Source organism: Agrilus planipennis, unplaced genomic scaffold (genome assembly GCF_000699045.2).
Source record: "Agrilus planipennis isolate EAB-ADULT unplaced genomic scaffold, Apla_2.0 scaffold59, whole genome shotgun sequence".
NCBI classification, from domain to species: domain Eukaryota; kingdom Metazoa; phylum Arthropoda; class Insecta; order Coleoptera; family Buprestidae; genus Agrilus; species Agrilus planipennis.
In genome coordinates this window covers 825,916-837,595 of record NW_020438942.1, presented here as the reverse complement: position 1 = coordinate 837,595, position 11,680 = coordinate 825,916, and the positions used below count along the sequence as shown (strand labels likewise).

Below are 11,680 nucleotides of genomic sequence, written 5' to 3'. Positions count from 1 at the left end.
ACATCTTTGTTTGGCGAACAGTAATCTAATCTAGGTCTACTAGTTAATTTTAAAATTTTCGACTTTGTCTTTACACCTTCTGTCAGATCATTCAATTATTCATTGAAAAGTGCCTTTTCCAATCATTCTTCCATATCATTAATATTTTCAAATGTCTGGTTACATAAAGGTTTCAGGTTTTAAGTAGGTATTTCTTATGATATTTAACCGGACCGAAATATCTTTTGCATTGTTTTGGATAATATCTTCTATGCAAAATTTATCTTAGAAAGGATTTCTTATTTTTCCCACCTAAGGGTTAAATTACATGGGTACTGTTATAATTATAGTACGTATAAGTAGACAAAACAGGACTATACGGAGGGTGCTTCAGTTCTGCACAGTTCAGCCTTACGAACTGCGCATTGTTATAAATAATTTATTAACCGTCAGCCCATTCATCCACGACTCTTCAAAAGAACCTTTTCATTGAATCGTGCTTAGCTATGAGTTAAAATAAGATGATAGTAAGTATTAATAATAATACTACACACAGCAAAGATAGAACCTTCTAATCAAAACAAAAATTCTGATTCACCTACGTACCAAGTGTGAATAACCATCGCAACATGAAGCTCAAGTCTTTAACTCCTTTTTACCGTTTACCAAACTCGTATACGAAGGAGGAACTTATTTGTTAGTGTTAATAATCATAAGAGGATGGGCACACGTACAGGCATACGTATACGGATGGATATAATTTATTATTTATTACGCCGTGAGCTATGGGCACATTGGTAGTAAAATGGAAGGCGTAATAAACGTAAAATAACTTGCTGGAGATCGTTTAGGTATGAAGAAAAACTCGTTGGCTTGGTACAGTAAAAAGATTCATTACCATTATACATGCACGTCGGTTTTAATTTTATAAATTTAAAAATTAACTTCCAAATCTAAATTTAAATTGTAAGTGCAAATTTTTAATATCCCCAACATGTTAACACTTAGTTAAACCAAAATTCATTATGAATTTAAATTAATAACAGTGAGAAGACAATTCCATATAAGGTCATGGAATATTTTGATTTAAAGATGGCCAGATGTTAATACCAATGATAGCTATTTCCACTACGTCTTACGTATTATAGATAGTAGGATAATCCAACCATTACCTTTCATTATCGTCATAAGGTCGTTAGTCCTAAGATTGGTTGGACACGCACCTCCACTCTTTCTTATCCTGAGCTAATCATTATATTTCCCTAAAACTAGAACAACCCATATCCTTAACAATCTGCGAACAGTAATCTAATCTAGGTCTACCTCTACCCCTCCTAACTTCCGTTTCTGCCTCTAATATGTCTGACTAGAACCTACCTACCAACCTATCTCGCCTATTTCTTATTGACTTCCATAGAGTCCTCTTACTCTTTCTAAAACCTGTTTATTTCTAACCTTTTCTATCCCCGGTATCCTCATCATTCGCCTATAATACCACATTTCGAACGCTTCTAACCTTTTCTTTTCCACAGCGCCCACTGTCCATGTTTCACACCCGTACAACGCCGTGCTTCAAACATACATCTTTAACAACCTTTTTCGAATTTCTTCTTATTGAAGGCGATTCGACTCTGTGCTATCCTCTCTTTACATCCCTCCATTACCTTTATAAAAATAATAATTCCGAAAATTACAATTGTCTTTAGAAGGCGTATCAACAAAAATATGACAAGTAGCTCACGTTATTCCAGAAAGTAATTAAATCATCGCTGATATCTTTTTTCAGTTGAGGAACCTACCAGAGGTCTGCTATCCTTATTCGAAGAACACGTTTGCCAGGTCGTCTACATACATAAATACATGATCAGAATTCGTACTGAACAAAAAACCGTAACGAATCTGAATCATAAATCTACACCTCGTCGAAGTGGAATGAACAGAAAGAAATTATAAATGGGAGCCATCGAGCGCCCTTGGTTCCTGTCGAAAGATGCCGACATGCATGTCTGCAACCGATTGATACAGTAAATCACTACCTACACTTGCAATCAAGACGACTCTAACTGCCACCTTACTAATAAAAACACTCTTTATGACCATGGTCTTGTAATAAAGTACGAATTCTTTGTAGAGCAATTACTTTGCGTCAGACCGAAGGCTGGAGAAACATGAACAGCGTAGACGATGCACAGTTTTTAATTTCTACAATCGCTTTGGGGATGTTTCTCTAAAGGATTTAGAGCTTATCGTGCCTACCGAAATAAAGGAAATCCAGAACTGAAGATGATCTGATTTGGGTCTAAACGCCATCGTGTGGACTGTCCACATCTGAAGAAGCTCGTCACTGTTCACCTTCAGCTTCGGAAATGGAAGGACATCTTTTAATTTCTACAATCCCTATTACGAATGTTTCTCTGAAGGATTCAGAGTCTAATGTGCCTACCGAAATAAAGGAAAGCCAAAAGAAGAAGCTCGTCATTGTTTACATTCAGCATCGGAAATAGAAGGACCTCTGGAGAAGCTCGCCACCCGTACAAGGAAAACGTTAGGAATCAGCTCCAACAGACCACGGTCTTTAGATCCGAATCAGAACAGCATCTGTTCATCTTCGGCCGTCAGAACCTTTATCCATTTGAGTGACTCCCATTTCTAATACTTCTAGTGTTTGACAAAGCCCTTTTTGTACCATATGCTTCTGAGAACTAGTAGGTAACTGTTTATCATAAAATCTATGAAACAGAGTTGGATACAGGCTAAATTGAGATTCTAATACCCGCTGGGACACACATGAAACTGCATTTTACATCAACATATATCTCCACGTCGAAAATCTACTTTCCACGAAATAATTTTCTATGGCGCTAGAAAAGAAATGCAAAATATCTGTCGTCTTTATAACATGTACTGTATTTATTTCTTTTTTTCGTATCTTCTGAGCCTTTTTTCTCTTTGCAACTTTAATTTCGTGTCCAAAAAGGAAAGGGGAGTAGAACGAGTCAGCAGAGACGATAAAAGCACTAATTCCTTGCGATCCATTGGTCAGATATTAGAAGACATTCATCCGTGGTTACAACGGTGAAAAGATAAGGCGATCGGGTCGGTCGGTTCTGGGGTTTTACCGCCGACGACGGCCGCTGTCTCTCTTCGAGTACGATGTTGCCGGATCGCATCGCATCGCTTCGGCCGAGTGAGCTGGTCGCAGAGGTTTTATCGGATCTCATTGTATTCTTCGAAGACGATCAGTGCGCTCGGTGTCCCTTTCTTTTTTCGATTTACTTGCTTCGATTCACATAAAGATTCTCTCAAATCTTCTCCTCTTTGAACGGCTCGGGTCAGACGCAAATATACGGGAATAAGCTCATATTGTTCAGTTTCAATTTTTTCTTAGAAGCGCATTGTAAAAACGACTCCCGTGGATTTCGAATGACGAACGTATACTGGTTCATTGTTGAGGGATAAAATTAATTGACAGGAGTAGTACCTACTGAACTAATGTTGTTGAGTAATACCTCAAGTGGAATTTTGTCTAGTATGCGGTTCATTATACTAGAATTAATTTAACAAAGAGAGAGATTACAATATTTATTGTATTAGTTAACTTAAAAGTTAATTATGATAACCAAAAGTGTGAGTAACAAGATTTGTCACAACTGACTATTGCCAATTGTCTTTTTGTCGTGATGGATTTAGTAGGATACCACTGACGAACTTCAGTTGGACATCCCCGTAACTTCTCAAGAAGAAAATTCATATTTTAAACAGCTTGTGTCTGTCTTCTATAACCAAAAGTGTGAGTAACAAGATTAGCTACAACGGAGTAGTGTCGATTGACTTCTTGTCGCGATGGATTTAGTAGATACCACTGACGAACTTCAATAGGACATCCCCGTAACACTTCAGAAAGGAGAATCCTATTTAAAGCAACATATGTTTATGTCTTCTATAATCAAAAGAGTGAGTAACAATATTAGCTACAACGGAGTAGTGTCGATTGACTTCTTGTCGCGATGGATTTGGTAGGATACCACTGACGAACTTCAATAGGACATCCCCGTAACTCTTCAGAAAGAAGAATCCTATTTAAAGCAACATGTCTGTGTCTTCTTTAGCAAAAGTGTGAGTAACAAGATTAGTCAGAACTGGCTAGTGTCGATTGACTTCTTGTCGCGATGGATTTAGTAGGATACCACTGACCATCTTCAATTGGACATCCCCCTAACTCCTCAGGAAGGAAAATTGTATTTAAAACAGCCTATGTCTATGTTTTCTATAACCAAAAGTGTGAGTAACAAGATTAGCTACAACGGAGTAGTGTCGATTGACTTCTTGTCGCGATGGATTTGGTAGGATACCACTGACGATCTTCAATTGGACATCCCCAGCAAGGAAAATCTTACTTAAAACAGCCGATGTCTGTGCGTATTATCTTCACCAAAACTTGTTGGTCCGTTAAAAAGTTATCCCCCGATACAGTTTAAATTTTAGAATATTGGAAGCAGCTCCTAAGCTGTTATGAGCAATGCGCCACTGAGAGGACGCGTAAGTATGAGATACAGATAAAAGATACTTTTTATTATAATACGGTTCTTCTCTATTTCTGTTGAAATATTATAAAGAGATTTGTTTAAGATCGAGTAATAAAGTAACCGAACCTCGCAACGTAATGTACTTTGTTTCAAATCTAACTACCTTATCATGTATAAATTTTTCACGAAGAAGAACGAACTGGAAAAGTTTCTGAATAAAAGTTCCTTTTATTGCTTAAATGGCAGCGGAAGACGGAAACAAAACAGTCCTGCTGTCATATCTTAACCGAATCTTTATCCTATTTAGAAGGCAAGTTTAAAAATTCATGCTTTGTTTATGACGTGATCCTGCCTTGAAATTTCCGGGGTGAAGGAAGGGGGCTGTCGCATAAATTATCTCCGCTTCAGTTATTTCCGCAGCAGTAGGGAAAAAGACAAAGGGATAAGGCATTTTTCTTTATTATTTCAAGAAATATTCTTCTCTTTAAAGTAAGCAATTTGTAAAGTTTAAAAGCTACGATACAATTAAACCTTGCCAAGGATCTGCTGAAAATTGCCGACAGAGGAGCAGCAGTATCCTTTGCAAAGATTTATTTCAAAATTAAAGCGGATAAATTACTTCTTTCAGAAGTTGTTCAAGGGATATTAGCTGTATTTAAATAATTATTTACTACAGGAAATTATAAAAATATAATATAGAAGCTAACAACTTCAAATTACTACATTTTGTATACGTTATTCATTTGGGTATATAAGAACAAAGGCTTTCACGGTCAGAATCCATAGTAGAATGAAGATTCGGGCTATAGGGCCATAGTCTAAGTGAACTGTTCCGTCCAGACGTTTCGTCAGCTACTGCGGCTGACATCTTCAGTGGTAGTGGGGCAGTCGCTGTCGAGACTTCGAGATACAATCTACGTTCACGTTGTCAACGCAGTACTACCACTGAAGATGTTAGCCGCAGTAGCTGACGAAACGTCTGGACGGAACAGTTCACTTAGACCACGGCCCTATAGCCCGAATCTTCATTCTACTAAAGCAGACCGAGATTACAAAAACAATAAATCATTCATGAACAAACTAGCCTTTGGCGCGATGATAAGACTTCACACAAGTAAATTAGGTAATTCCTTTTTACCATAATCTAGCCTACCGCCATGGAACCTACCACTTGACATTAGGGTTCTTCCAAAGACATAAAGAATGAACAACGCAAGTGTGAAAGAGACAAAGCAGTCATGCGGTCAGTAGCTGTCTTTTTTTTAGAATTTTGATCGGTCTACGTCAGAGTAATGCAGGAGCAGAAAATAGAGTGAAAGAGACAGGTTTTGATCGCATGATTGCTTTCTCTCATTCAGTGGTCAATTCAGGGGGTATTGCTCAGTTCATACTCTATGTCTATGAGTTCCTCCATACCATAACCTAATTTAGCTTAACGATTCCGTCGACAGGCGTTTAGTCGCAGTCACTACTACATCCTGTATATAACAGTCCGACGATCGAATATTACTCCCCTTACCCCCTGCGAAATTATTAACAACCACTCCCCATCTCCGTGATGAATTCCTCCACTACCTGAATAACCCATCCAACTCCCTAAAATAGCCCTTCTCCTATACATACACACGAACATACACGCACGCATATTTTAAAAATACATCATAAGTTTAATAACCGCAATCGGCTGAAGAGGACTTTAATTGATCCTATAATGCCCTGAGGAAGAGGGCTTTTAGTCGGTAGGTCCGAGGACACCTTCCTTGGGAATCCGACACTACCCAATCGTAAGGACGACTGGGTGTCTTTCGAAGATTTCCCCACTTCCACGAAAACAAATAAAAATCGAATATTACCATTTAGCAACATCTAACACGTCAAAGATAACAATGTTTCGTTAAAATAAAATTCGAAAGGTCATTTATTTGTTGTCAGTAGAGTCAGCTGTGCTAGTTGCACAAATGTCCTACAAATAATCTACTTCCTCCAGAATCGTAAATGCGTAGAGCATTGTTGTGTAGTGAAGCGATAATCTTTAACAGAGAGTTCGATATGTGTAAGATAAGATGGACTACAAGACTGGATCTTTTTTCAATTTAATCCAATAAAAGTGAGATAAATCTCGACATCTTTAACCGATGTTACGATTTTCTGTCTAAGATGGTGGTACATCAACATCAAAACCGTCTGTTGTCTCAAATGTTATAGCATTACCTGAACTTATATTTATATCTCAAAAGAAAAGTAATTCGAGTTTTATTAGGAGATTTCTAAAGCCAATAAAAGGGTGCTCGGAGACATTAAGCCAGATTTAAGATCTAGATATCTGGGAGGTCGTTTCGAGAAAGAGACAGAGTATCAGGACTTAAGAAAGGCCGCAACAATGGTTGCTGGTTCATGAGCATGTTACGCCGAGGGAACACAAAAAAAATCCGTCTCCATTACTACGATACAACGACTAATTATTATTACAACACAACGAGCGCAGAATGTAACAGTAAAATAAATCAATTTAGGAGCGGCTTTTCTCACTAAATTATAATAACGGAAGTTGTACATTAGCTGCAATATACCCGTCCTATATATCACACAAGAATATCATCCTTGGCGATACCAGGATGCGGCTCACAATGTAGACGTGGCGTGTCTTGCTGTGTGGTGTAACGGTCAGCGGTGCTCTATTATTCCATCCGAAAATAAAGAAAATGGTATTTGTTGTTTGTAATTAAATTCACGGGTGAGAGACTGACTTCACCTACATATCCAACGGAGCAGTTGTTCAAAATCGATATCGTACATGTAAATCTTAAGTTCTTTCAGTTTTTTGTTCATCACGTATTAATGCAATCATTGAAGTGCATTGGCGGAACCAGAAGAATTTACTTTGATTAAATATTAAGTATTTACGAATTCTCTGTTTTTNACAACAAAATTAGATAACACTTAAAGGTAAAATGAAAACAACAAAGAAAATGTAATTCAGTTCGTACATTATTGATATTAAGTATTATTAGATGTGCTTCATTACAACCCCGTGACTTCTTTTATGTAATCTCTTAATTCAACAACGTTGGCATAAACTCCCGGTAGGTTTGGCTTTGCACAACCATTGCCCCAAGAAACTATACCATGGAGTTGGTTGTTTATAACCAATGGACCACCAGAATCAGCCTAAAAAATTTCAAAATTGACACGCGCTGTTACAAAAATATTTATATTTATATATATAACATTATTTTTGTACAATTTTTTTTAAGAAAGGTATTGGTGTTTTTGCTGTTGATTTGAACAAGTTGCTCCAAACTTTGGGTATTTAGAGTTAGAGAAGCTTTGAAGACATTTCAAGGGTAAAAACGTGATCGTTAGACAATTCAAATTCCTATACTCATTTCCACTTGATAAGTTCAAATCCTTAAATACTGTTGGTCGAAATGTCATACGATCAATAGTTCCAAAGTTTGAAGCAGTTGATGCCCACATTTTAATTATTCCTGTGGGCAGACTTCAAACCAGACGTACCTGACAAGAATCTTTTCCACCTTCAGGCAAGCCGGCACATAACATCCGATCCGTAATATTTCCAGTCCCGTAAGATTTCCTACAACTCTCCATACTGACAATGGGAACGGTAACTGCTTGTAAATGATCTGAATATACACCCCCTTGTGACAGCAATCCATATCCAGCCACCGTGGCATTGGCACCAGGTTCGATCTTTTGTTTCGCTTTCGGTAAATTAACAGCTCGTATTTTAGATCCAAATTTGAGAGGGGTGGTTAAATTGAGAAGGGATATGTCGTAATCGAGGGTGGAATAATTGAACTTGGGATGGATGGCAACATCGGCAACTTTGATAACAACTCCTCCAGAGTTCGTTTTGGAAGTACCGGCACGAATGGCCAGATCGTTAACATTGTAGCTAAAATGTTAGGAATTACTTCTTTAAACTCAAAGACAAAATTCAAACGTCAAAAGAGGAGTCAAACTTCTTTCGGGCGATTTGACGTTTTAATCATAATTAAGCATCAATCTTCTCCTAAAACAGTCAGAATCTATTTATTGGTATTCTCAGTCATGAAAAGTTTAAAAACAACGCCATAAGAAGATATTTTTTGACCTGAAGAAGTTTCACTTTAAAGCAGTGAATGAGGTTCTTTGTGAAGACGGTACTTACAACTCTGTGCAATGGGCTGCTGTTACAACCCAATTCGGAGAAATAATTGAACCCCCACAGTTTTGTCTGTTTTTAAATAACACTTGGACAATGTAAGGGTGCCTCTTGACATCCACCTTGTGACCACCAACAATCTCCTCTTTCATAGATTCCATCATGGAGTAGATGAAACTGGGGAACTTGTAAAAGTAGTCGCTTCCTAGTTTCAAAAATTATTGGAGTGATTAATTATTAATCAGCAGCATTAAGATACCCAACTAATCTGTTTTATATAGTTTAATCACTATTTTTTACATTTATAATTATGATAATGCCTATTGGATAATATGAGGAAGTTCAAAATATTACTTGACTGTATTTATAATACCATTTCTTCGAATAAGTAACTTTAAAAAATGTTGTTTTAGGTTAGAGGTCATCTATACATTACATCACACGTTAAGTAGGGGGAGGGGATCAACGAAATGTGTTGTGTGACAAGGGGCGCGGAGTGGGGTTGAAAATTTTGTGACGTTACATGTTAAAATAAATAATTAATCATTTATCATTCCTTTAATTAATATTTTGTTTGTCAATATTTAAAATATTTTACTTTATGTTCATTTTATTAGATAATTTTTAATGAAAATAAAATAAATTAAAAGTGCTGTTTTCATTTAATTATATCTAAATCTAAAATTGAAAAACATATGATGTCACACCAATGAGGAGGGGGTTCCACAAATGTGACCATTTGTGACAAGGACGGGGGGTGTTTAGAAAATCATAAAATTTGTTTGATGTAATTTATGGGTGGCCCCTTATGTTACCAAAGTCCTATTGAAATGAATGTTTTACTATTAGCTAGTATTTATATTGTCAGATAATCGTAATGATACACCTTTTGCCCATTTATTTTTCGAAATCCGTACTAAGCACATACTAAATTTATTTGTTTAAGATATTAAAAATCTTCAAAACGTACCAAAAAATTATAACCACCATAATAATAATTAATTAACAAAAATGGATTATTTTAAAAGAAATAGGCACTGACATAAATATTATTATTACAATTTTTTAAAGTGTGTTAATTGGACTGATTTAAAATGTAGTTATTTGAATTGATCTGAATAAAAAAAAACATAATTAAAATAAATTTACAAATCTAAAAGAGCGACTGAAACAGCAACTAAATTGAAATACAAATATTTTACGATTTTGAGAGTGAAAACAATTATTCTAATGGAAAACATTTTAGACACATGCCTTATTAATTAATATTTAATTAAGTTTAAGACTTACCAAATGCAGAACCGATAAAAATTAAGAACACAATGAAATGCTTCATTGTTCCACTTCTAGACTTGTACTGAACCGCGTCCGAATTATTTATACAGTTTCGCTACGACGACGCCGAAAAGGCATAATAAACGTGAAATTGCAAAGGCACGAAGTAAATAATGGATCGTGATTGCCGATTAATTCAAATAACGAAACACGTTATTCAATAGGCGTCCGCCGACTGAATGGAGTAACTCCAGGAAAACGGAGTACGTTGCAAAGTTGAAATGTGTGGACATAACAAGCAGCCGGACTCGAGTTTCTTTCACAAGAAATTCAAAAAAATATGTTTCCGACCCAGTTGACTAACGCCAATCATGTGAGGAAATATCGAATATGTCTTCGTAAAAAATTATTGCAAGCAAAAATCATGTTACTTGTTACATGGACCGAACGATTATTACAAAATTATTTTCTTCTGTAGTATTTCGGTAGCGAGTAGACATATAAAATGATCACGGCAAGAAACCAGTGACCTTAGTCCCTTGGAAGAAAGTAAACCAAGCGTGAGCAAAGTCTTTCCATTTAAAGACAAGAGAGAGATAAAATTGTTGGGAATTCCTTTTGGCGAAAACTGTAATAGTCCACATAAAAAAAGAAGCAGTTATGGGTAAGACCAAAATTAATTCAAATACTTCTAGGTCCACACATATTACACACAAAGAGGCCAAAAACATCATCAAAGATCTTATATCCGAAGATCGTTTGGTCACATATCAATCTTCGCATATTTCTGGAAAACTAAAACAACTTACATCTTTGTTTGGCGAACAGTAATCTAATCTAGATCTACTAGTTAATTTTAAAATTTTCGACTTTGTCTTTACACCTTCTGTCAGATCATTCAATTATTCATTGAAAAGTGCCTTTTCCAATCATTCTTCCATATCATTAATATTTTCAAATGTCTGGTTACATAAAGGTTTCAGGTTTTAAGTAGGTATTTCTTATGATATTTAACCGGACCGAAATATCTTTTGCATTGTTTTGGATAATATCTTCTATGCAAAATTTATCTTAGAAAGGATTTCTTATTTTTCCCACCTAAGGGTTAAATTACATGGGTACTGTTATAATTATAGTACGTATAAGTAGACAAAACAGGACTATACGGAGGGTGCTTCAGTTCTGCACAGTTCAGCCTTACGAACTGCGCATTGTTATAAATAATTTATTAACCGTCAGCCCATTCATCCACGACTCTTCAAAAGAACCTTTTCATTGAATCGTGCTTAGCTATGAGTTAAAATAAGATGATAGTAAGTATTAATAATAATACTACACACAGCAAAGATAGAACCTTCTAATCAAAACAAAAATTCTGATTCACCTACGTACCAAGTGTGAATAACCATCGCAACATGAAGCTCAAGTCTTTAACTCCTTTTTACCGTTTACCAAACTCGTATACGAAGGAGGAACTTATTTGTTAGTGTTAATAATCATAAGAGGATGGGCACACGTACAGGCATACGTATACGGATGGATATAATTTATTATTTATTACGCCGTGAGCTATGGGCACATTGGTAGTAAAATGGAAGGCGTAATAAACGTAAAATAACTTGCTGGAGATCGTTTAGGTATGAAGAAAAACTCGTTGGCTTGGTACAGTAAAAAGATTCATTACCATTATACATGCACGTCGGTTTTAATTTTATAAATTTAAAAATTAACTTCC

General features: G+C 36.1%; 1 protein-coding gene across 2 annotated transcripts in view; it reads right to left on the bottom strand.

Annotated features, from left to right (window-relative positions):
- Positions 1–7,452: 7,452 nt before the first annotated feature.
- LOC108737898 (trypsin-1-like) overlaps positions 7,453–11,680 on the bottom strand; it is a 9,567-nt gene continuing 5,339 nt past the window's right edge. The window contains exons 1-4 of one of the 2 annotated variants that reach the window (XM_025974608.1): positions 9,961–11,602; positions 8,677–8,875; positions 8,022–8,421; positions 7,455–7,673 (exon numbers count right to left, since the gene is read on the bottom strand). In XM_025974608.1, the coding sequence (XP_025830393.1) occupies positions 7,527–7,673; positions 8,022–8,421; positions 8,677–8,875; positions 9,961–10,006 (792 nt within the window). In that variant the 5' untranslated portion in view covers positions 10,007–11,602 and the 3' untranslated portion in view covers positions 7,455–7,526. Of the gene's footprint in view, positions 7,674–8,021; positions 8,422–8,676; positions 8,876–9,960; positions 11,603–11,680 lie in introns of those variants that run through there. The other variant, XM_018471080.2, reaches the window with a different exon arrangement.